The sequence below is a fragment of the Hypomesus transpacificus genome, chromosome 13 (genome assembly GCF_021917145.1).
Source record: "Hypomesus transpacificus isolate Combined female chromosome 13, fHypTra1, whole genome shotgun sequence".
NCBI lineage: Eukaryota > Metazoa > Chordata > Actinopteri > Osmeriformes > Osmeridae > Hypomesus > Hypomesus transpacificus.
The window spans coordinates 13,102,486-13,127,285 of NC_061072.1; the positions used below are offsets into that span (position 1 = coordinate 13,102,486).

At 48.4% G+C, this 24,800-nt stretch overlaps 3 protein-coding genes across 7 annotated transcripts; 1 reads left to right on the forward strand and 2 right to left on the reverse strand.

Annotated features, from left to right (window-relative positions):
- Positions 1 to 551: 551 nt before the first annotated feature.
- rac3b (Rac family small GTPase 3b) lies at positions 552 to 3,872 on the reverse strand. Its single transcript, XM_047032858.1, has 6 exons — positions 3,706 to 3,872; positions 2,496 to 2,567; positions 2,223 to 2,340; positions 1,983 to 2,045; positions 1,314 to 1,473; positions 552 to 1,153 (listed from the first exon to the last, which is right to left on the reverse strand). The coding sequence occupies exons 1-6, from the start codon at positions 3,738 to 3,740 to the stop codon at positions 1,023 to 1,025; spliced, it is 579 nt and encodes a 192-aa protein (XP_046888814.1). The 5' UTR covers positions 3,741 to 3,872; the 3' UTR covers positions 552 to 1,022.
- A 141-nt stretch (positions 3,873 to 4,013) lies between these two features.
- On the reverse strand, positions 4,014 to 11,102 carry lrrc45 (leucine rich repeat containing 45). Of its 5 annotated transcripts, none has more exons than XM_047032832.1 (18): positions 11,004 to 11,102; positions 9,606 to 10,080; positions 9,346 to 9,407; positions 9,171 to 9,241; positions 8,881 to 9,059; positions 8,618 to 8,746; positions 8,423 to 8,535; positions 8,289 to 8,347; positions 7,743 to 7,820; positions 7,032 to 7,167; positions 6,869 to 6,946; positions 6,309 to 6,420; positions 6,119 to 6,189; positions 5,941 to 6,033; positions 5,715 to 5,807; positions 5,376 to 5,549; positions 5,068 to 5,215; positions 4,014 to 4,921 (listed from the first exon to the last, which is right to left on the reverse strand). In XM_047032832.1, exons 2-18 carry the CDS (start codon positions 9,835 to 9,837, stop codon positions 4,728 to 4,730), a joined length of 2,022 nt encoding a protein of 673 aa, XP_046888788.1. In that variant the 5' UTR covers positions 9,838 to 10,080; positions 11,004 to 11,102; the 3' UTR covers positions 4,014 to 4,727. The 5 variants fall into 5 exon arrangements, with proteins under 5 accessions (XP_046888788.1, XP_046888784.1, XP_046888785.1 ...); XM_047032828.1 differs by having other exon boundaries at positions 8,283 to 8,347; XM_047032829.1 differs by having other exon boundaries at positions 8,283 to 8,347; positions 9,606 to 10,085.
- Positions 11,103 to 13,298: 2,196 nt separating this feature from the next.
- Positions 13,299 to 22,616, forward strand: LOC124475866 (WD repeat-containing protein 49). The gene is made up of 16 exons (XM_047032709.1): positions 13,299 to 13,436; positions 13,642 to 13,788; positions 14,009 to 14,131; positions 14,723 to 14,860; positions 15,052 to 15,204; positions 16,237 to 16,428; positions 16,584 to 17,066; positions 17,218 to 17,367; positions 17,491 to 17,675; positions 17,818 to 17,957; positions 18,758 to 18,900; positions 19,055 to 19,269; positions 19,849 to 19,985; positions 20,607 to 20,692; positions 20,966 to 21,112; positions 22,245 to 22,616. The coding sequence occupies exons 1-16, from the start codon at positions 13,350 to 13,352 to the stop codon at positions 22,389 to 22,391; spliced, it is 2,673 nt and encodes an 890-aa protein (XP_046888665.1). The 5' UTR covers positions 13,299 to 13,349; the 3' UTR covers positions 22,392 to 22,616.
- Positions 22,617 to 24,800: the final 2,184 nt, after the last annotated feature.

Here is a 24,800-nt window from a genome sequence, read left to right on the forward strand (position 1 = left end):
CACTCTTCCGCACACCCACGCACACAAACAGAAACGATGGGGTACTTTAAGACTAAGATCAGTCATACCCATGCAGGCTCCTCAGGCAGGCCATGTTAGACAGCTCCTTGTTGGGCATGCTAGTCTGTCACACTAAGACCTAGTAGTTGCCCCTACACACAGATCTGGGATCAGATTGGTCTTGATGAGTCTGATAGCCTTGGTTCAGGCCTGGAGCCTGTAAACTGACCCCAGATATGTGGCTCGGGACAACTTCTACCAGGAGCCCTATTCACAGTTGACTTTCCAGGCTGTTTGAAACACGGTGTTTAAACTCAGCATTAGCTCAGAATAGCAGGACTGTTGGGAGGTTGGGGCTGCAGTGGGGTTAGGGTGGGGGTAGAGGCAGGGATGGGATGAGGTTGGCAGGGTGAAGTTGAGGGTGGTGGGGGTAGAGGCAGGGATGGGATGAGGTTGGCAGGGTGAGGTTGAGGTTGGCAGGGTGAGGTTGAGGGTGGTGGGGTGAGGTTGAGGGTGGTGGGGTGAGGTTGGCAGGGTGAGGTTGAGGGTGGTGGGGTGAGGTTGAGGGTGGTGGGGTGGGGAGGGAGGTGGATGAGGACAGACTGTGCTACAGTCCACAGGTGCGGTTGTTCATTTGAGTTTCCCCCTCATATAAAAACTGAATGATGACTCAAAAGTGATTTGATCAATTTCTCAAGGTGAAAAATTTTACATATTCAATAATAATTTACTGTAAAAAATAAAGAAAATAAAAACTGTCCAGTTATCTTTGTTGTATCTGTACTGTAGCAACATCTTAGAAGAAACAAAGATTTAACTTAGAAAAAAGCTCAGCAGTGCAGTATCTCTCTCTCTGTCACTCGCTTCCTATCTCTCACATCTCTTCTTTCATCTCTCAGAGAAGTAGTGGTTGTTGTCATGGTTATGTTTTGTAATACTAACTATCGGTTGACCGTTCGAAGCTCCTTACGGATGGGGGGGGGGGGGGAGGGCTCTGGAGGTCTGGGGACGGCAGGGGCTGTTCAGAAGACGGTGCATCGCTTTCCCCTCTTCTTGACGGGCGGGGGGCAGAGCACGGCACGGATGGCCTCATCAAAGACCGTCTTCAGCCCTCGCTGAGTCAGCGCAGAGCACTCCAGGTACTTCACAGCACCTGACCCGCACAGGGAACAAGGATTCAAACACGCACAGATACAACAAAAACACACAGGAGGTACCCACCATCTAACACACCTCCACCTTCCCACACATGCCCGCTCAAAGACTGCCAACAAACCACCCACACAAACATCTAGCAACCTTGTCCAACCAACCTATCTCCCTGGCCATGGCCAGGCCCTGGGGGTAGGTGATGGGGGACAGCTTCTTGTCCCTCAGCCTCTCAATGGTGTCCTTGTCGTCCCTCAGATCCAGCTTGGTGCCCACCAGGATGATGGGTGTGTTGGGGCAGTGGTGACGCACCTCAGGGTACCACTGGCGCACCACACAAGTGTACGTCCAGCATGTACACAAAGCACCCAGGGGAGGCAAAATAAAGTCAGCAAAAAAAGAAATCAAGTTAGATAAACGACAGTGGCATGGTTGCAGAAATCAAACAGGCAAAAATTGCTTTCATACAATTGTGCCAACTTGATCTGTACTGTGCTACCACGTAGCGCAGAACAAACCACAGCGACTCAACCATGTGAAAGGCTGAAGATGAAAACCACAAAATCCAGTTTAAAGGATCTACGTTGACCAGGGGCGTCATCCTTGAACCAGCATCATACTTTATACAAAGAGGGTTTGCTTCACAAACAGGTGCGATGTCATCAAAAAGCGCAGCTGTGCTTTTGGGCTGACACCGCCGCGAGCAGGCTCTCTGTGTACAGAGTGTGAGTGGTGTCGCGTATGTTTTTGCTTCCAGGCGGAGATAGATGTGCCTCCTTAGGTCAGACTCGGCCCTTCCTCTGGGGGGAGGAAGTGTGGGCGTGGCCACTGACCTTAGCTCGGACGTTCTCAAAGGAAGCCGGGCTGACCAGGGAGAAGCATATCAAGAACACATCCTGGGGAGAACCAGAGAGAGCGCTTTGAGACCAGAGCCCTCAGTTAACGGATGAGGGAGAGAGTGTGTTTCCTAAGTGTGTGTGTGTATGTGTGAGTATGACGCTAGTTTTAGAGGCATGTGCGTGTGTACACCATCTGTGATTATGACAGTGGTGTGTGTGTGTGTGTGTAGATACCGTCTGTGGGTAAGACAGTGGTCTGAGCCTGTCGTAGTCTTCTTGTCCTGCCGTATCCCAGAGACCCAGGTTCACTGGTTTACCATCCACCATCACATTGGCAGAATAGTTGTCAAAGCTGGGAGGAGAGGTAGAGAGAACAAGGGGAGAGAGACAAAAGATACTTTATCAAGTAGAATGATCTGATAGTCAAAACCCCTGAAGCCATTTTCCCTTTGAATACATGTGAGGTGTGTGCGTGTGCGAGTGTGTGAGGTGTGTGTGGGGACTCACACAGTGGGGATGTACTCTCCAGGGAAGGCATTGGTGGTGTAGCTGATCAGCAGACAGGTCTTACCCACGGCCCTGGGGAGGGACAAAGAAATACCTTCACACACTACAGTACATGAAACATTGTGTGTCACTAGGAGACAAGAAACCACACCTCAAACTGCTGATCAGGAGCTCACTACTGCATGAGTGTGTGCTTACGTGTGTGCGGTGTGCGTGTGTGTGACAAACTATCCTCCCTCCCTTCCTCTCTCTGTGTCATACACTGTAAAATGGCCTACATTTACTTTGCCTGGGGGTCATTTTCACCCCCTCCCTTGTACCCAACTACTGACTGCCCCACTAGTAAACCCCCCATCTCAACTGGTATTGACACAAATGATACAGTACAACATGAAGGGTAACATGCAGGATGTTTGCCACAGGGATGGAAAGCAGAATGTGAGAGGGTATAGTATTGGCTGGATGTTGTGTGTGTGTGTGTGTGTGTGTGTTGATGGAGAGAGAGGGTTGAGACAGTGCCAGTGTGAGCATGATAGTGATTTGGGGTTACTGGGTTTGTACTGGCTGAATCCCGCTATCATTCTCCACAGGAGAGACAGATGAGCCAATGCAACTTTAATACATTATGCTAATGTCCTCACTGGCGTTCATTGATTAATGACCCCAGTCACAGACGGCCATAAATACACATTTATCGGTAATATGCCAATGAATTTGGCACAAAAGAATAAATCCAATTTGGCCTCCATGCATTTAAGAGAAATCGGTTTAAATCACGGAGGGAAATAGCCATAGAGACAGTTCGCCAAATGGCCATAACACCAAACATGCACTGTCTCTTTTCAGTAAACGGGAGGAGGAGAAGACGTAATGCTTAGATTTCTCGTGCCTCAGCACCCCCGCCTGATGGCCTATGAGCAGTAGGTGTTTCCTCATATCATCCCTAAGCGTTGTCTCGCCTCGCCATCAAATAAAACACCAATTCAATCCAAATAACCCAAGTCCAAAACCCCAGTGAAATAACGGACATTTAGTTAACAAATAATGAGAAACAACACATTGCTGGATGTCTACAAACGAGTAGAGAAGGAAGACCACCCGTCAAATAGGAGCGCCCCAGCCCCTTTTCTGCCAGCATCCTCCCATCTACGGACGCATCAGTGAATCACACAAGAGAAAATAACCGTGCATTTCAGAATTCGGGTCTTACCCGTCGCCGACCACCACGCATTTAATCGCCTGCATTTGCAAAAGATCCGGTGGTAACTAAAAGATAATAGTAGTGGTTATGTCTCACAATGAGCGCCGAGATTCGGATGAGAGAAGCGGGCCAGTCCGCTCAGCGTTCCAGCCGCAGTGAAAGGGGTCGATGACGAGATTTTTCGAAAGTAAACGGAAAAACACGAGCATATTTAAAGGGACAGTACAAAGGCATACTTGTATGGCCCAGTGCCCTCATCCGAACTTACTTCTAATGGTTTACGTCACTTTTTTATAACCAAATACACAAACTGTATATTTTTTTATTCGACACGTTTTATTGATAGAAAAAACAGATCCAATCGTAACATTAGAAAATTGTAAAAACACAATTGAAAACAATGTTCATTATACTTAATATAAAATTGAATTGAAGACACACAACTCACAACAGTCACTGATATGTGTAACAGTTGCTTCATGTTAAAACACAAACAGACTGTGGGCTTTTGGTAAACAGGCTGTTTTGACACTTACAGACAGACTGAGCTCAGTCAGAGTCTGAGAGAATGTTCCAGTGCTGTGGATCCTCAGGGATGATTCAGAGTGGTGAAGCGCTTGATTATGAGGTGTCCGTACGTTCACAGGCTGAGCACCCGAAACAGACCAAGGCAAGTGGATGAACTAAATAAAAATGTGCTTGTAAAGATGTTGAGGTGTGACCAAAACAGATGGGTAAAATGTAGACCGAAGTGCCAATACATCAGCAGACTGCTGTCAAATACTATTAGGAATACTTTGAAATGATTTATCTGTGCTTTTTTGTCTGCCAAAATGTAAGCAAATGAGCATCATCCACCTGAAACACCAGGCAGAATCAATAAACACCTCAGTATTTCCAAAAATATTTCAAATAGTATTTTGACCCAATTATGGATATCAGTAACCCCCTGTGAATGCAGACCTGAGATCTTTGTAAACAAGCACAGAGATATAGGTATGGTGTGTAGGTCATAGTTCAAGGGTCAGGGTTCATTTCTTGGGACTGTAGTGCAGCGGGGAGCCCTGTACGTAGGTGAGGATGGCGCTCTGGAGGAAGCTGGCCCTCTGCGCCTCGTCCTCCCTCATCCTCTGGATCTCAGCGTCTCTCAGGCGCAGCTTCTCACACAGCGACGCAATCTCACTCTCCCTGTCGAGCAGCGCCTCCCGGTGGCTACTGGACACACCTGCGGCGCAAGAAAAAGGACAGGAAACGACGACATGAATTGAATCCACTCCGGATATTTCACGGAGAAGGCAAACCTTTACTGGGCGGAACATGGAAGGGGGGAGGGAAAGGAGAGAGGCTGATAGAGCGGTCGCTAACGCGTACCTTTCATCTCTCTCTCCAGGGCGGCGATCTTCTCCTTCAGCCCGCCCTGAGCGGTCCTCTCGGCCTGCAGGTGACCCATGTGCTCCTGAAGCTCCACCCTCACCCTGCTCACCTCCGCCACGCGCTCCTGGTCCTTACCCGACAGCTCCTGCAACACACACACACATTGAAGTTAAACCCTGCTCTCTCTCTGTGATTGGTCTTGTGTGTGTATCATAGATATAGGAGGACAGGTAACATCATTACTGAGAACAAACTGCCAGCTGGGGCATCCTTCTTAAGAAAGTGTGGGTGTGTGTGTGTGTGACCTGCTGCAGCTCGTCTATCCGGCGGCGCAGGCCGTCCATCTCCAGGCTCTGCTGGCTGTTGCGCGCCTGCAGCTCAGCGATGCTCTGCTTCTGCTGGGTGCAGTGGGACTGGGACTCATCCCTGGACTGACGCAACGCCCGCAGCTTGTCCTCCAGAGCACTTACATTCTGCTGCTGCTCAGGGGGGAAGACACAGAGAGAGAGAGTGAGAGAGAGAGAGAGAGAGAGAGAGAAGGGTGAGACAGTATTGTCTTGAATGAATGGTGTAGTACATTGGAAAATATCTCTCACACACACACACACAGAATATGTTCACTTCACCAGGAGTGCATGGCCTACCTCCTCCAGGCGGATTTGGGAGCGCACCTTCCCCATTTCCTCATCTGCTTGGGCCCTCTCAGTCACACACGCTGCCTTGGCCCTGCTCAGCTCCTGTACGGGAGCATACACACACACACACAGAAACACACACACATACATATACAAAAGTTAATGTAAATACAAGCTGTCCCGCCAACATTAGGGACGTTTGCGTTCGTGTGTGCATGCGCATGGGCTTATGAACCTCCTCCAGGTGAATGCGCTGTCCCTCCAGTTTGAGGATCCTCTCCTGCAGGCCTCTCTCACTCTCCTCCAGGTGACGATTCACATGGTCCACCTGGTCACACGAACACAATCCCACAAGTAGTGAGACTTGCCACTTTTCACTCATCATTAAGGGGACCTTCTCAGCATGTGTCTACCTCTTTCTGCCGTAGGCCGTCTATGTCCTCCACAGCCTGCTTGGACCTCTTTCTCTCTAGGTCCAGACGCTCTGGGGGAGGAACAGACGGCAAGTGAGTTCGAGAGAGACGTAGAGAGAGGGAAAAAGAGAGAGGCAGGCAGAGTGAATGTGTTTGTGTGTGTTTGCGCGTGTGTGTGAGAGGGCGTTACCTTCTGCCTGCGCGAGCCTCAGCTTCAGCTCTGCTGTGCTGTTGGTGAGCTCCTGCTTCAGCTCAAAGATCACATCCTGCTGGGTCTTACACCTCCGCTCCATCTCATCCACCTGGCGCACACACACACACACAGACACACGCACACACAAATACACTTCAGAACTTCATTTTTTTAAGGCTTGACAAATGATGCTGACATCATTTGTCACACACATTTAAGATAATAATAATAATAATTCGTATTTTTTATAGCGCTTTTCTAATACTCAAAGTCGCTTTACATGTATGAGTACAAGCAAAACAAGACAAAAGTAAAATATGAAGACAAAGGATTGAACAAAACAGACAAACATAATATTATAAAGAAAACTAGCATATAAATCTAGTAGTGGAGGGGATGGAGCAGGGGATGTTCAGGTGAAGGCGAGGTTGAAGAGGTGAGTTTTGAGGGATTGTTTAAATAGTGCTATACTGGGAGCCAGACGGATAGGGAGAGGGAGGTCATTCCAGAGGGAGGGTGCAGCAGCCGATATGCCCACTTTGATACACAAATCCCACCTTGTTCTTGAGCTGCAGGCTGGTCTCTGACATGTTGTTCATCTCTCTGAGTAGCTTCCCCTCCCTCAGCACGCTGTCCTGTGACACACACACACCCTGTTATACACCAGTCAATGACTTCCATTCCCTCTTCTCTCTCTGTGGTCCCTCCCTCCCTCCTTACCTCCTGCTCCTTCTTTCTCTCCCTGCTCTGTCGGTTCCTCTGTTCGTCCTTCTCACTCTTCAGACGCCCCAGCAGCTCCTGCAGGTTGTGGTTCTTCTGCTCCGACAGAGTCAATGCCGCCTCTGTCATCTGCAGCCTGCGCGCACACACACACACAACGGTTAGTCAGTCTGTGCGTGAGTTAGTGAGGAGGACTCCTAAAATGAATTTGAAAAGGCAGGTCTACTTCCTATTACAATAGTAATACTAAATGTGTAAGTGTCCTCTGTAACATTGAGCCCACCATAAGTGGGTCACCGGGGTCCATAGAGTCCCCTCCTCTCTGCTGCTCTACCTGAGAATGTAGTTAATAATAGTGGCAGACCCAGGACAGGATACAAATGAGATACCTAATATTCTTATACTATTAAAAAAACGTTGAGTGTTGGGAGGTGTGTAGAACAGAATGCAGAGGGTCTTCACAGAGCAGCTTTGGGAGGCAGAAGGGTGGGGGTGAAGGTGGGGGTGGAGGTGGTGGGTGAAAGGGGGGGGTGGGGGTGGTGGGTGGAGGTGGGGGTGGGGGTGGTGGGTGGAGGTGGTGGGTGGAGGTGGTGGGTGAAGGTGGGGGTGAAGGTGGGGGTGAAGGTGGTGGGTGAAGGTGGTGGGTGAAGGTGGGGGTGAAGGTGGTGGGTGGAGGTGGTGAGGCCTGACACAGACGAGCTGGCTGCTTACTTGGCGGTGAGAGAGTTAACGACCGACTTCCTGTCATTCAGGGCTTCCTGTAGCTGGCCCACATGGATGGAGGTGGACCTGTAGGAGGGTAGGATGGAGGAGGGCACATGGCAAAAGTTACAGAGACAGACTGGCTTCAGTAGGCCAGACTGCCTGTGTCTCCCCCGATCCAGTTAGACATCCAGTCCTCCAAGCCCCCCACCCAGACCCAGTTAGACATCCAGTCCTCCAAGCCCTCCGCCCAGACCCAGTTAGACATCCAATCCTCCAAGCCCCCCGCCCAGACCCAGTTAGACATCCAGTCCTCCAAGCCCCCCACCCAGACCCAGTTAGACATCCAGTCCTCCAAGCCCCCCACCCAGACCCAGTTAGACATCCAGTCCTCCAAGCCCCCCACCCAGACCCAGTTAGACATCCAGTCCTCCAAGCCCCCCGCCCAGACCCAGTTAGACATCCAGTCCTCCAAGCCCCCCACCCATACCCAGTTAGACATCCAGTCCTCCAAGCCCCCCACCCAGACCCAGTTAGACATCCACTCACGCTGACCTGCTGCTGCGGCCCATCTCATCCCTCTGCTTGTCGATGGTCTCCATGAGATTCAGGAACTACAGTGACATCAGCACTCAGTTAGTATTTCAAACAGCAACTGTAAGACCAGTGTGGTTTGTAAACCAGTTTACCTGCCGACCCTTCTCCTCCTTCAGGATCTGGATTTCCTTGCTGAGGACCTGGGTTCTGCTACGGCTCTCTCTCAGAGTGGACTGTCTGTCTGAGTTGTGCTCCATGGCCTGTTCTGGAGGGCGGAGACAGGGGGAATCAGCCCCTGGACGGGGGAGAGAGATTAGGCATGGAGGGGGGAGGGATACAGCTCTTACCAAGGGCTTTGAGCGTGTCGCTGGGGATGTTGTTCCCAGCCATCTCCAGCTGGACCAGGGTCCGGTTGTGCTGCAGAGCCTCCAGAACCGAGCGACCACCCAGTAGACCGATGTTGTTCCAGCGCAGATCTAGAACCAGGTGGAGAACAGAACCCCACCAGAGAGAACCATCACAACCCAACCCTCCTGAAAACGCAGTGTGGATGGAGGAGGACGTGGGGAGGGATTGAGACAGGGTGTGCAGTGTTCGCCTCCAGTCTCACCTAGCTCCTGCAGAGTGCTGTTCCTCTTCAGAGCCAGTGAGAGCTCTGAGGCTCCCTGGTGGTTTATCTGGTTATTGCGCAGGTCCAGCTGTGACAGATTGGTGTTGGAGGCAAGGCCCTCGCAGAAAATGGAGAAGGCCTCATCCCACATCCCCAATGCATTCCACTCCAGAACCAGCCTGCACCAAGACACACACACACACACAGTTAACATAATCATAGACATAGTCAGCTTATGGGGAGTGCTCGGTCAACAAGGTGTGTGTTCTGGCAACAAGCCAGCGCCTGACCTGCGAAGCGTCTTGTTTGTCGCCAGAAGCTTCCCCAAAGCCTCTGCACCGGTTGATCTCAAGTTGTTACCCTGGCAACACACACATCATTCTGCATCAACAGACGAGCTACCTACACCCTGACCTGGAAAGTGACTGGTAGTGCCAGAATGGTCTGTGATGTCTTTATCAGTACCTTCAGATCGAGGACCTTAACTGTGGTGTTGGCACAAAGCCCATTTAGAAGTAGCTTGGCACCTGGGCATGACAGAGACAAGTGGCAGTGAGATAAGAAGGTATTTAAAGTGTTAGTAATAGACTTACCTCTCAAACCTCAAGATACAGATTTGAACTATCATCAGACCTATACTCTAAATATGCAGTGAACACGAACCATAATAAGTTACCCTTAAAAGGATAGTGACACACTGCTTAACACTGCAGATGAACACGTACCTTCCTCGCTGAGCATGCAATCGCTGAGGGCTAGCTCGATAAAGAGTGTGTCCTTCCGGAGGACTCTGCCCAGGACACTACAGGTGTCTGCTGAGAGGCTGTGTCCTCTCAGGTCCAGCCTGGAGCTCTCCAGGGCCCCCCTGGACCCCTGGAGCTGGGCTAGGATGGACTCCTGGGGCTCCACGCCCCCCTCCTTACACACCCGCAGGTAGGTCCTCCTGAAGTCTTCCATTCCAGTGCAGTAGCTGGAACCTCTGCTCTCGCTGGTCAGGTAGTCGTGTTGGTGGTGGTGGTGGGGGACTTACACCCTTTAATATGTTTCCCTCTTTCTCTAATATGTTTTCTTTTTTCTATTTCCTCTGTGTTTTCTTCCGTCCTTCCGCCTGTCCCTCCTCTGACTCACTCTCTTCCTCCACGGGTTGTCCGTGTTGGCTCGCTCGCTCCTCTCAGACGCTGCTCCTCCTCCTGCCTCCAACTGCGCTGGGGAGTGAAGAGATGCAATGGCTGATCGGTGACCTTGTTGTCCTCTCAACAGCAAAGGACTTGATTTCAGTATGGATGATAAGTAGCTTTGCATGACAGGCAGCCGACAGCAGCCTCTAAAATATAGTCATTCAATCAAATTTCAAAGGTCCTTCTGCTGTCTGGCCCAGTTTACAACCTGCACAATAATATGGTAACTGTGAGAGTCCCTCCATTGTTGATTCAGAATAGTAATCAACAGGGAGTAGCCTAATTGCAACCAAACGTCTGATTTTCCTCCTCATCAGTGAATGGACTGATTAGGCATACCATACATCATTAGAAAGAGAACACACACCATACATCATTAGAAAGAAAACACACACAGATGCTCATTCACACACATCTCAATCAGTGACGATGGCCCTTGAGCAACTGCCAGTGATATCGCTGATTGGACTTCAGTCCGAGTCCCTGTCTCATACATTTCAATGTATCGTTTAAGAACGTCAACATCGTGCGTTAAATATAAACACATTAGCCCATGATGCAAGTAGCTATTCAGATTTATCAGCACCACCTTGGCAGTCTAACCACCTTGTTGAAGAAACTGGTTATTTTACATTTAACAGCTACTGTCTAAGCTACTTCCCTGCCACACACGCTACAATGCCCTGGATAAACTGGTATTGTCCAATCTAGCTAGGTAACGTACCGTCCACATGGACAGTAGCTGGGTGTAACTAATTATATACTTGTTTGTAAACAGTAGGATTTGTTAGCACTACAGTCCTGTACCGAGCTACCAAGTTGCTAGTCTAGCTATCCTTGCACTATACTTTGTTAGAATAGTATTCTATTCTATTCTGAATACGCTTAAACCCGGCACAGCATGTTTGCAAGTTAGGGAATATATTAATGAAGAGCAAACCTCACCGTGAAGATCACATCTCCATAGCATTCTTCTTTTTTTCAACTATCAAACGTTGTTTCGTTGTTGTTGACATGACAGCTGTAGGTCCCTGACAGTTTGCACAAACGTAACCAGGAAGTGAGATGTCTACGTAAAGCACACCACTATGGCATGCTGGTTAGTGTAGTTTATCAAGATTAGGTAAATTGAGTGCAACTGTAGATGTAACTAATCAAGTGGCATTGAAAGCTATACAATCACAAACGGGTCGTTTGCTAATCTATATCAAATTAAAATAGTTAAGATTCTGATTTCGATGTATCCAAAATATTTTTTCTTTATGATTTAGAGAACATTTCTGTGTTTGTGTTCTCTCACAGTCTAAGTCAAAATCATATCATGTATATGAGGCTTATTTTAAAGTTGCTTAGAACAATGGTTTAGGTTTAGCATTTGAACCTGCCCAGTGATCCAGGGTGTATTATGGAAAACTAGAATGCCCTAGAGAAGGCATTGCTCCTTGTCGGTCACTTTGGGACAGTTGTTATACTACGTCTCTACAACACAGACTCACTTTGAAATCATTAACCTGTGCTAAATGCCAGGTGTTTGTGCTAGCGTGACTTCCAGAGCTGCTGATATGATGGATGGTCTGCTATCTCTGGTCTCCAGCAGAGATGTGTTGACTCTCTCCCTCTCCCTCTGTACGTCTGGTCAAACCCCTGTGACTGATGAGCCCTTGGTTTGTGGTCGCAAGCATTCCACAAAGAGCTTTCAGGAGATTGGGATGGTCTCGGCTGAGTGAGAGATGGAGGAAGGAGGGGAGACGAACAAACCCTTTTGCTGTTTAAACCCAGAGGATGCTGGAGAAGACTCCGAGGGGTCAGAGTGGCTGGCTGTGGGGAGTGGCTGTAGGCTCTCTGTAGGCTGGTGATAAGACCACTGTGTCTGTATGGAGGTCCTGGGAGACCACAGGGGTCCATGGGAGGTGTATGAGACAGAGCTACCAAGCAGCAGTTGTTGGTGAGTTTACTGTGTTACTAGTTTAAGCGAGATAGACTTTGTTATGGATCATCCACATGTTCAATTGTAACACCAGTCACATTTCAATAATGTTCAATGATTCATGAGAAGAATAATATTAGGTATGTAAAATGAGTTTTTTGTCTGTTTGGAATTTCCACATAGTAGTCCACATCATCACCCAGTTACTTGTTTGTGTAATGCATTAACCAATGAGGTTATGCAACTAGTTATTTCACAGAAAGCATGTCAGAAAATTGTGCCAAGTACAACTTTTTTTTCCATAGTAAAGGAACTCTTAAAAAAGGTTTTCCCTTTTCCTGAAAAACTCGTTTTGTATTCTAAACTGCACATTTTGAGTGGTGGGAACTGAACCACAGCATGGTTGTATTTGGAACAGTTTTCTCTGACAGTGAATGGAAGTGTTTCATCAAGGACAAAGACTATCCTGGAAGAGCAAAAAGAATATATTTTGAGACACAATCCATTGTGAACTCTCTTCCCTGTGTACCCAGACTTACTGTCTCAGTGACTGCTCTGCATCAATGATTAGTGAGGGAGATGATGGCGAGAACCAGCCACATGTAAAAGAGTCGCTCAGGCACGCTCTGACTCAACAAGAAGACAGCTCACAATCTGTAGTCATGTGACTGATTGTTCTACACAGTGGTTGCCCTTGGCAACGTGGCCACACAAGGACTGGTTCTCATCAAGTGTGGAGGGACAAAGTGGGGGACGTTGTGTCACCCCAGAAACATGCCTTGACCCAAACCTCACCCCTGGGCCCTTCCCCCAAATCCGCATAACCTGCCTTTAAATCGAAACAAAAGGCTTTGTGAAACTTTTATAGTGAGTTGGTGTTTGATTTTCCATGTAATCGTAATCAGAGTTACCACATAAAACTTAGGACAGTGTGATGCTGGAAACAGTGTTAGGCTTGTTGCACTGCTTCTCTCTTGTCAGTAGAGAGTGCTGTGTGCTCATATTTTAAACTGCAATCCATGCTCAACCACAGTTTCTGTACACATTTTACATAAAGTAAATCCATGCATGAGAAAAAGCTTTTGAGCATTAGAACATGTGTTTATCTGTGTCTCATAGTTGCATCTCATTGTTATGTTGTTGGTTCATCTCTACACGCTCCTCCATTTCCTCTCCACAGTGACCCAGCCTGGAGCATCAGTCCTGAGGAGCAACTCAGTCTGGACCATCTGCTGGTGCTAAGGGAAGCATTTACCTGCTGCACACCCTCAGACAGGAAGCCAGGGGATGGGGGGCACAGTAGAACTGTACAAAGAGAGGAAGGAGGAGGACGAGGAGGAAGAGGAGCAGAAGGAGACGAGGGGATGACTTTGAAGGAGTTCCGGGATGTTTTGAGCCCTGTGATCGGTTCAGACAGTCAGGCAGGATGGATAGAAAAGTTCTACAAGGAGGTAAGGAGATTCCTCATTCTGACTTCAGTCACAGCTCTATAGTGTGGTACATCACCCCACAGTACAGACCACTCACAGGTAGTAACTGCTTTCAAGGGCTCAAAATGCCCTTCAACAAACCCTAACTAGTGTGTAGAATAATGTTAGCCTGATTCCCATCCTGTGAGCTGTGGTGCATATGCATGTGTGTGTGTGTGTGCTCCAGGTGGACATCACCTGTGTGGGCAGTGTTGCCTGGGGGGATCTGTGTGGCTACCTGCTGCAGCAGGCCAGAGAGAGAGAGCTCTCCTCCATCCCCAGAGGGGCCCTGTTGGACACTGAACCCCTCATCACACACTGCTCTCACAACAAGGTGAGTGGACTCGCTCTCTGGCTCTGGCTATGTCTCCTTCTCAGTCTCTGTTTCGGTCTCTGTTTCACTTGAGCCCTTTCCTTCTATTTCTTCCCTGTAATCTGGCTCTCTTTTTCTATCTATTCTATAATTAGGTGTCTGTCTCTGTGTGTGTCTGTGTGTGTGTCTTGGTCTGTCTGTCTGTTTCTCACGCCTTCCCCTCTCTGTTTTTCTCCTGCAGCAGGAGCCCACTACGCGTGTGGTGGCTGTCCCCCATCCACCCCCCCTCCGCTACATCAGTGTCAGCAAGGGCGGGCTGCTTACTGTGTGGAACAGCCGCCTACACATCCTCAAGACGCTGGAAGTGAGTGTCAAACAACGACACATGCACACAAACACACACACACACAGACACACACAGACACACACTAATGGCCTGTTCCATCTAGCTTGCGGGGGACCCAACAGAGGAGGCAGCTAACAGGAGGAGATTCAGAGGATGGACCACCGACGCCGTACACATGCCCAATGTACATAAGGTTGCCATAGCAACTAGCAGCAGGGACATTCACTTTGTTGACGTTTCCACAGCGAGTTGCTTTGAGGAGGTCCACCTGTTTGGTAAGGATGAGGTTTGATGGCTCACAGTTACCTTTATTTTTGTTTGTTGTCCCTTTAAATCGTCTACTAATTTCTCCATTCCAATCACAACAGGTTTCCAGAATGTTCCAACTGCTTTGTGCTACTCGTGTGACATAAAGGTAGGAACTTTAACCACATTCCCCTGTCTGCTTCCAACAATCTTATTTTCTACAGCTAATACATGAATGAATACATGATGAGAACGATGAGAAAAGTTAATCCAAATCACTTGTGTCAGGAGTTTAGTGATGGGTGACTGAAACCTCTGATGCTGTCCATCTGATGTCTCCCCTCCCTGCTGTTACCTTCCCAGGCTCCAGGGCGGCGCTCTCTGCTCCTGTGGGGGGATGAGAGGGGTGGGGTCCACCTGTTGTGGTTCCTGTTGCCTCTCTCAGGGTTGTTTGAAAGCCCCTTCAGCGAGGCGAACGGACCACAGAAGATCTACATGCAGGTTGGTCTCGTCTCCATCACCTGAAGCAGTAAAACTGCACCACATGCCCCTGCCATAGCTATATTATACATTATAGACTCCTGCAGTTATAATAATAATTATATCTCTGTAGTTTAAACCCATTTCAACACATTGCAACTTTCTTCTTTTACCAGGACCTTGGTGACCACAGCCATGTGGTGTCTTATCAGCACCTCCCGTCCATCCACCAAGAACCAATCAACAGAGTCCTTTATGATCCCCACACAGATCTCATCATGACATCATCCGGAAGTGACGAGTCGTCTGTGGTCATCATGGATGCAAGCCTCAAAAGGAATCCCTACATTTGGAACATTATGAAGGTACACACAAACACATACACACACACACACTAAAGTAGGCACACACACACCAAGACTACAGAATCAGATCATTAAGGTGGATGGGATGGTAAAACAAAACACCAAAGCAAAGATTAGCGGTTGACAGCTGGTGTCAAGAGCTGTATTTGCTGCTGTCTCATAATTATGAGGAGTGAAGTACACTGACGTGCACCACTTCCCTCCAGACACACAGCAGAGACTGACCACAGTTTGTGTCCTGTGAGATGATGTGACGATCGGTGAGGTCAAGGTTCAAGGCTGCTCTGGAACAATCAGGCTGACAGTGACCCAGGTTGGTTTGACCTGTCAGCTTTCAGCCAATGAGCTCGGGGTCAAACTTGTTTTTCTCGATCAGTCAGGTGGTCAGGATGGTCCAAACAGATGTAGTCTAAAAAGCTGCCTGTAATTTAAACTCACATGAAGAGGTCAAGTGAACAGATTCAGTTATAAACAAAACAAAACCTCAATGCAAGCCAGTCGTCTCAGTCATAACCATTGTATTCCTTAATAAATGAATCCACATATTCAATGGATGGCCCAAACTGCAACCAATATAATGAAAGCTCACTCAGAAGAACCATGAATGTGGAGAGTGTGTGTCATTCGTCTAGTCGGGCAGAAAAACAGTGATTAAACTGGGTGGGGGTGTTTTGGAGCTACTGTTATGCTTGAGGAAAGGGCAAATTTTGTGCTCTAATAAACTGTGTTTTTGGTCAACTTAACCTTAATAGTGGCCTTCACAATTCCTCAGTGCTGACTAATATAATCAGAGTGACAGTAGGGTATCTTTAGAGTCTTAGTCAGGCCTCTGTGTGCTAAACAATTGTCATCCACCAAGCGCACCAGAGGCCTGGGATGCTGTTTCTTCCTAAGGGTTTCTCTCTATTCTCTCCCCACTTATCCTCTTGTCTTTCTATCTGTCCCTCACTCATACTCAACCTTTTCATGATTCCACTCTGACTTGCCCTCTACCTTGCCCTGTCTCTTTCTCTCTCAACCCCTCTCCCACAGGGTGTGCAGTGTTTCGACTACAGCCGGCCTCTGGGTCTGTTGGTGACCGGTGGGCTGGACCCCGCGGTGCGTTTGTGGAACCGCTTTGTGCCGTCTCGGCCCGTTGCCACGCTGGAGGGTCACGGCACCACGGTGGTGGACCTGGCCTTCTACCAGCCGCTGGCTCAAGTCCTCAGCTACTCCAAAGATGCGGTAGGCTCCTTCAGTGTCAACACTGATTCATGGTCCGTTATTACTGTAGCTGCTCCAGTGGAATCACTGTAGCTGCTGGTCAGCTGTAATGAGACACTCATACTGTCTGTTTGATTCTCCCCCTCACCCCCCCCCCTCCCATTTCTCCTCTGAAGGAGGTGAGGGTGTGGGACATTTCCTCTCATCGCTGTCTCAGGACCCTACACCTGCAGTTCCCCTGTTTGCAGCCAGGCCACTCTCCAGAGTATGGAGACTTCCCCTTCCTCTTAGTGACTCCTCCCCTTCCTTCACGGACTCCGCCCCATTTGCTGGTGAGCTGTAAGGACTACCTGGCTCTGCTGAGGCTGGGAGAGAGAGGGAAAGGAGGCAACATGGAGAGAATTGGAGGAGGGGGAAGGAGAGAAGCAGGAGGGGGGACACAACTCCAGCACATTCCCCTTTCCTGTGCCCTCTATAACCCCACTCTGAGACAGTTGGTAACCGGGAGCAATGACTCAACTGTTTTGGTGTGGGATGTGGCAACTGGAGCGTGGCTTATGACTATTGCCAATGCCCATGGAGAGGAGGAGGTCACTTGCATGGCGTTGGACTCCTCCCACAGACGACTCATCACTGCATCAACCAACGGCACCATCAAGGTACAGACATGCCCCCTCACACCTCTTTCTCAGAGATTTCAGGTTCCCACTAGCAACCAGATAGTGGCTAAAAATAAACATTCATGTGACTTTTTTACAAACTGGAGTGATCATAGGAAATGTAAGATATACCAATTTATCTCCTGTACAGGTGTGGAATCTTCTAAATGGGCACAATTTGCATAAACTGGAGCCTGTCACAAGCTCTGAGGTCACTGGGATCATCTGTCTCTATGACAACCGGCTACTCGCTGTGGGGTGGAGCCAGCAAATAGTTCAGTATGACATCACAGGAGCAAAGGTAAGGTCAAAGTTTCACACATGGATGAATACGTTGCACAGGCATTTTAGATGCTTTCTTAAAATTCACAGATAGTTCAGTATGTGTGTGTACATCTCCAAGCATAAATGTGTGTGTGTGTAGGATGTGTGTGTGAAGGCAGACATGTCATGGAAGTCTGGACGTATTCACAAAGCAGACATCCAAGCTTTGGCCCACTGTCCTGCCTTGGGGGTTGTTGCCACGGCGAGCCATGATGGAGAGATCATTGTCTGGGCGATGGAAACCCAGAGGCCCCTGGTGCGCCTGCGAAGGGACCCTCCATCTGGGTGAGAAGATTGTGTGTGTGTGTCAAATAAAAATGCTCTGTGCATGTTAACTCTAAGGTGTATGCTGACCATGTACAGCGATTAATGAAGTGCCAATTAAATTGAATGTGAGTACAGTGTGTGTGTGTGTGTATGTGTCCAGGGTGGCGCCCCCTGTGGAGAATCTACTGTTCCTGCAGGCCAGGGCTGGAGCCAGACAGTGGAGGAGCACAGCTGTCCTGGTTTCCTCTCAGGACGCCTGGATCTGCTTCTGGAGCATTGCAGGACGCACTCACACACAGGGTGAGATCACACACACACACACACACACACACACAAAGTGCGATCACATACATACACACACACACACACAAGGGGGAGATCACATGCATACAGGGTAAGAAAACGGGAGAATAGAGAGACAAAGTAAAGTAGAAGAATACAGGAAGTAGATGAACCTAGATCATAAAAACAGTGAGGTAAAGATGCAAAGCACGGAGAAATAGGTTTACATAGAGACCAACGCTGGTAAGGATACAAGCCAGACATTTTCAGCACCTGTATATTTGACAGCTATCAGAGAGGAACGCTCTGAGACAGCAGTCTGAAGAGCCAGAGGCAGCTGGAGCCCTGGTTAAAGCTGATGTGCAGCTGCATCATTCCTGACAAACCACAGTTATGTCTCCTGCTTCCCCATCTGTGTTTAGTGGTGGCGGATGCATACACTAAGGCCATATCTGTGTGTGTGTGTGTGTGTGCAAAAGTGTATGCAAAAGTGTTCATGTTTGTGTGTGTGAAGGAGTGTGTGTTAGTGACTCGCCTGTATGTGTCAGACTGTGAGTGTGTGCGTAGTGCTGTGGGTACTGATTGAGACCTAACGATGACAGCTGTGAGGCAGCTAACTGAGATTAGGGAACTGCTTCACAGACCCCCCTGGGGAGACGTTTATTTGCATCTCTGATTCCTGATGTCTGTTCTTACCTGCTGGAATAACATCAAGCTACACTGCTCAGTGTACATGAAACCTTTAATCAATGTGGAACCTCTCTCTCTCTCTCTCTCTCTCTCTCTCTCTCTCTCTCTCTCTCTCTCTCTCTCTGCAGGGGAGTTTTGTCCCTCAGCCCCAGCAGGGGAGGTGTTGTGTCTGACGTCAGACCAGGACAGCAGCCTGCTGGTGTCTGGAGACAGGAGTGGCCATGTGAAGCTGTGGGACATCTCTCAGTATGCTCTGGACATCACCCTCCAGGTGTGTTAGCATGTGTCGACGTGTTGGTGCTAATGTTCAGGAGGCACGCATGGGTGTCTACTGTGATGCGAGACTAGTAGATTAGTTTCTATGTGATGTGCTAGCTATGAAAAAGACTGTGTGGGAATACCTGCTGTTACGCCTGTCTCTCCAGCCCACCTCGGCCAGCCCCCCTCTGCTGCGCTCTTGGAGGGCCCACCAGGGGGCGCTGGTGAGCCTGGAGCTGCTGCAGGAGGACCCAGGCGCCCTGTTTCTGCTGACGGCATCAGGAGACGGCTCTGCCCGACTGTGGACCAGGGAGGGGGGGTGTGTGGGGACGTTTGGACTGGACGCACATTGGGACCTCCAGCATCCAGACACCTACCATGGGTTAGAACATGAAGTAGAAGCTATCATCTTAAGAATGTGTGTGTGTGCTTTTTAGACTTGGTAAATAGCGTTGACAAAGATATCCTGCACCTCTATAAACATTCATCAAGCTTAATTGTTGCCCAGGCGAACGGTTGTTGATAGGTTTTACGGTAAGCGCAGCTAAGTTAAGCCACATGGGTTGGGTTTGGAAAGTATGAAGAGTTTGTCAGTTAGCGTAGACAGTGTGTGTGTGTACGTGTGTGTACATGCTATCACCCATGGCGACCAATTGTCGTCGTGGGGATGAGGATGTGGTAAAGATTGTTTCATTCCTTCTCCCATGATGTCAAAACCCTTAGACAAGACACACACACAAATAAACACACACATAGAGCACCCACACACCCATGCCTTACAGCCATGAGAGGATGATCAATATTGTGAGGACACAGTGACCACTCAAGCTGGGCAAGGAACTCTACCATGTTAGCCAACTGCACCAACAGTGGCTTGCGTGGGTGTGTGCCCTTTCTAGCCCTTTCTAAGTTGTGAAATGGGTGAATGTGAGCATCTGTTTGAGATCTGCCCTCTCCACAGGAGCTGGCACCAGGAGACCACGGGGACGGAGGAGGTGCAGAGTGGAGAGGACCAATCAGAAAGCAATGAGGTCAGAGGTCAGCTTGGTGACCTTGTCAGTCGAGGCCAAACATCACAGGAGGAGGATCAAGGGGAAGGTTAGTACAGTACCCTGCTCCAAACAGGTGTTCTGGTACATTCTTTCTCTGTTTCTCTCTCTCCCTCTCTAGCTCACTTTCTTGCTCTCTCTCTCTCTTCTTCTCACTCTCTTAAAAACACGAAAATACACACGCGCACACATTGACAGGTGAGTCTCTGCTGGTTTGTGTGTGTGTGTCTGTGTCTTGGTGAGAATTGGAAATGGCAGGTCATTTAGAAAGGAAGAGGATATGTTCAACCTATAGAGGCCAAACCCTTCCAACCTCATTAAATACGATACCATAATTGAATCATTCAATTTCCCAGCTTTATGCAGAGGAGACTGGACATTCCTGACATTCTAGAACTCTGGAGCAGAGGTTTGGAACCTTCAGGCAATGTTCCGCTGAGGATACATGGGCCAGGCTTAGAGTGGAGGAGTGTGAGTGTGTGTGTGTGTGTGTGTGTGTGTGTGTGTGAGTGCGAGTCTGTGTATGTGTGTGTGTGTTTTAGAACATTTCCTACTCTCCTCTCTCGCTGTCTGTCTTATGCTCTGAACCTTCCAAAATAAGCGATTAGCTATGCTCTTTCTCCAGCCGCACCCAGAAGAACACAAACACACATTTTCTCCCCACCTCCAGCCTCTAGCCCTGAGGAGTTGGACCAGAGGAACCTAACTGGAGTTGTCAACACCTCAGAGAACCCTGCTCAGACTCAACAAACCAAAGTGAGGCTCTCTCCAAAACAGACACTCACTCTCACTCACTCACTCACTCACTCACTCACTCACTCACTCACTCACTCACTCACTGTCTCTCTCTCTCTTACACACACACACTCATAATAAATGATTTACACTGTCCCAAATGTGTCAACACCGATCACAAGAGTACAAACGTTTGTTCAGTGTGGAACATGCAGTGGTTAACCTGACCTGAAAGGTCAACCTTCCCTAGCTCTCTCCCTCCACTCTTTCATCCTTCTCTCCATCCCTCTCCAGGGATATGTGTGTCGGGGTGTGTATGAGGACCTCAGGAGGAAGGCGGCCGTGCGCTGTGAGAGGAGACGGCTGTTTGGTGACATTGACGTCAACAAACTCAGCCTGGTGGGAGGGGTGTGCACACCCTACCAAACTCTTGTGCTACAGGTGAGGTCATACCATCTGTTTGTTTGTGTGTGTGTGAACCTCACCCTGCCTTTCAAAACCAGACTGACACACCATTGTAGAGGGGACTGCTTCCTGTCTAGCAGCAACCCATATCCTGTCAAAGGAACAAACTGCCCTGCAGTTCCTCAACTCTCTGATAGGAGAAACCTGGTTATGTGTCGGCACAGCCACCATTAAAAGAGCTGTAGAAATTCTCCAGCACGCACGTAGCATGTTGAAGATAGTGTAAGTGTATGCAAAATAGTTTGAATGTCACCCATGGAGGAGAGTATCGGTCACATTCTTCCCATTTTATGGGTGGTGGCCATATGGGTGTTGTGAGGACCGCCTACAGTCCTTTCATTCAAACATGTTAACAGTCAGAAACATGGCTCACTAAGCACCACTGGCTCTCAGGGAAATGTGACAGCAGCTCCATTCCATAGCCAGGCTGAGGCTCTCCAGGAAGCGGGATGGATGGAGGAATAGGGGTCAGATGGCTGAGCGGTTAAGGAATCGGGCTATTAATCTGAAGGTTGCTGGTTCGATTGCTGGACGTGCAAAATGACGTTGTGTCCTAGGGCAAGGCACCTCATCCTACTCGCCTTGGGGGAATGTCCCTGTACTTACTTAAAGTCGCTCTGGATAAGAGCGTCTGCTATATGTCTAAATGTAAATAATGAAAGAGAGGATGAAACTAGGAGAAGTCTATCTGTTCTAGTACAGCCAGCTTTGATCAGAGAACAATATTTTTTCTGACTATTTCCCATCTCCATAGTGACGCTTTCTGAATGCTGTTTATCTTTCTTCTCCTTTATTTCCTCTCTTTCTCTGTTCCTGTGAGTGTGTGGCTCAGATCTGTCTTGATGGCTTGGGGTCTAACCTTGACAGTGAACAGCACCTGAAAGTTATTGGAGGGATGGAGAGATTGAAAGAGTCTTCAGGCAGTTATTTGAAGGAAGAATTTCAGAAATGTCTGTCAAAATGTCAGGTAGACATTCTTCAGCTGCTGCACCTCGTGTTGCTGTCTCTGGTTCTCTGTCTGGCCTTCAACCCCCCCTTTACCCTCCTCCCTCTCACCCTCTCTTCCTCCTCCCTCTCCTTCACCCCCCCCCCCCCCACCCCTATCCAGGACTACCAGGAAGTCCCCTTGACAGAGGATCTACCCATAAGTCCCTGGATGCAGTGTCACAGTCCCAGGTCTCCCAGTGAGGCGGGGCTTAGCTCCCTGCAGCTGTCAATCACCAGTTCAGACCAGGAACCAGAAACAGCAACCTGACCAGCCAGTAGGGGTGGGCGTAGCAGAGGACTCTGCATGCAGAGTGTGTGTGTGCACTTGCAGATGTGAGGTCTGTTTTTAGATGTCTGCTCCTCTCTGGTCCCTAGCTTTGGAAGGAATGTTGCAGGAATTTCCCTCGTCTCTACCACACAGTTCACCATGCCAAGGTGCCTAGAAATGTAGGTGCTGTAAACTGTACAGCCATGGTATTTAATAAAGAGGATGTGTTTGTAAAAAAGTGTATCGTATGTCCAGTTTGAGGGATAGCTCAAGTTTTCTGTGGATAGACAATTTGTATTGTGAATGTGTGTATGTGGGTGTATACGTTTGTGTTCGCAAGTGTGTGCATGCATGTGTAAGTATATGAGTGTGTGTGTTGGAGTGTGACTTTTGATGTCTGAATGGCATGCTTTTTTCTACAGTAAACGATTGCTATGATGCCAGGGTGGGGGTGGATACAGCCTGGCCCATTGTGGCGTTGGCATGGTGACAGGTGGTAATGCTATACTGGTCTGAACTGTTGGCAGCAGATTCTCTTCCTTCTCAGAGCATCCCAGGACAAATGTGTGTTGCTTAGTCTCTTCTATCTCTTATTCCTTCTGTCCATCTTTCTCTTCCTGTCTTTGTTGTCTTCTTTAATCTCTCTCTTTCTCTGATTTCCTTTCTCTGATTCTCTTTCTCTCTCACCCAAGCTGTCTTTGTCAGTCAAGCTGTCTCTCTATCTCTCCCTTCCCTTTTCTCTCTCTCCCCCACCCCCCTCCTCTCCAGTCTGTAATTCACACCTTGCCTGACTCGTTCTGATTCTCATGACATCGACGTGTCACATGAGAACACAGAGAGGCAGGTATCTGCCTGAGGGTCAGGTTATCCAACTGACAGCAGTCAGAGGCAGTGAAACAGAACGACGGGATCTGATGACATTTGTCCCCCGTCCATCCCCGTGTCACTGCCTGGGATTGCTGCTCTCTGGTCTGATGCATGTCACCCATGACCTTTTCATTCCCAAGTCATCTTCGCCCCTGTCCCTCAGCGAGCACGTCCTTATCACCACTCAACGCTGCTTCTCTTATCTTGTTGTTCTCGTAAGACAAAAGCTGGTTCCACACTCTTCACGGCTCTGTTGTTCAGTCTTATTCAGTTTTTCCGGGTTTTTGGTGTGTGTTTGTCCTCACGATGCCCTGTGCTCAAAGCCGGGGGTTATGCTCAGATTAGTTTGGGCTTTTGTGGGGGAAGAGGGACAAAGCTGTCTCCCTGAAGGAGCGGAGGAGGAGCGGAGGAGGAGCGGAGCAGCGTGGAGCTGTGGGTGTTTCACAGGGATAAACACTAACTGACACACAGCTGGAGCTGCACACAACACAAGGAAACAAGGAAAAAACGACGAAACGACAGCCTTCAAGCCCTGTGCAAGACCTCTGCCTGAAGTAATGACGCACATTCTAATATGCCTGGGAAAATAGTTGTGGTTGTTTCATTGTCAGGTTTGAAATTTGGATCATGTTGATCGGTGAATCTGGATTTCTGAGTCATGATCTGTGATGGCTTGCTGTGATAGTTTGCTCTTCATGCTCAATAACGTTTATGATATACAGGACATTCATGACAGGGGTACTCAATTAGAAACCCAAATTAGAAACCCAAAAGGTCCACTTACCAAATTTCCATTCAGTCCAGGGTCAGGAACAGTGAAGGTTTATTTTTATGGCCCTTACCTCAGAGTTCAGGGGGTAATTTAGTGACGTTTCTATGGAAGTGACATCGTGTTTTGAATTTTAAAAGGCATTGAATACTTAATATCGAAATTTGAACAACACCGAATTCATACATGAATATATATTTCAATGTAAAAGATTCAGATTGCAACATCCGGGATACCTATGATAGGTAGAGTATGGTTCTGGGTAGAGCGATCAAGCCCTTCTCGAGAAATCGAGAAGAGAAAACCATGGAGAAAACGCATGGTGACTACCAGGGAAAAGAACCATGCTTCGGTGAGTCCGATGTGATCAAATCTTGCATTTTTAGGCTCCAATTTGATAGGCTCGATTTTTTTACTTCAAACCTGTGGCTCGAAATTGATATGCTCCAAAAATATGGAATTTCCGAGCATTGAATTTATGGATCTGATTTTTTTTTTTAAACATTTATACATATTAATAAGTGAATTCGGTGTTGTATCAATGTCAATATTAAGAATTCAATGCCTTTGAAAATTCAAAACATGTCACTGATTTGCTTCCATATTCATGTTACCACTTTTGACAAGGGCAATCGTCTCATTGCCCCTGATTAAACAAATCGCTATTGTGGACCGATGTGTGACCGGAGTCCGCCTATTGAGTAGGCTACCCCCGGCCTATTGAGTACCCTACCCCCGATCTATGATATACAGCACATTCATTTATGAGACCG

Bases quoted from the DNA above. Each gene is read 5' to 3' on its own strand.
- rac3b (XM_047032858.1), bottom strand. From the start codon at position 3,740: ATGCAGGCGATTAAATGCGTGGTGGTCGGCGACGG. The intron at 2,341-2,495 runs GTGAGTCCCCAC...CTCTCCTCCCAG, and splicing joins GGAGAGTACATCCCCACTGT to CTTTGACAACTATTCTGCCA. The intron at 1,474-1,982 runs GTCAGTGGCCAC...GTGGTGCGCCAG, and splicing joins TTGAGAACGTCCGAGCTAAG to TGGTACCCTGAGGTGCGTCA.
- lrrc45 (XM_047032828.1), bottom strand. From the start codon at position 9,837: ATGGAAGACTTCAGGAGGACCTACCTGCGGGTGTGTAAGGAGGGGGGC. The intron at 7,168-7,742 runs GTAAGCAGCCAG...GTGTGCGCGCAG, and splicing joins GTTAACTCTCTCACCGCCAA to GCTGCAGATGACAGAGGCGG. The intron at 5,550-5,714 runs GTAGGCCATGCA...CCCCCTGAGCAG, and splicing joins CCCAAATCCGCCTGGAGGAG to CAGCAGAATGTAAGTGCTCT.
- LOC124475866 (XM_047032709.1), top strand. From the start codon at position 13,350: ATGACTTTGAAGGAGTTCCGGGATGTTTTGAGCCCTGTGATCGGTTCA. The intron at 14,861-15,051 runs GTTGGTCTCGTC...GTGTCTTATCAG, and splicing joins CACAGAAGATCTACATGCAG to CACCTCCCGTCCATCCACCA. The intron at 17,958-18,757 runs GTGAGATCACAC...CTCTCTCTGCAG, and splicing joins AGGACGCACTCACACACAGG to GGGAGTTTTGTCCCTCAGCC.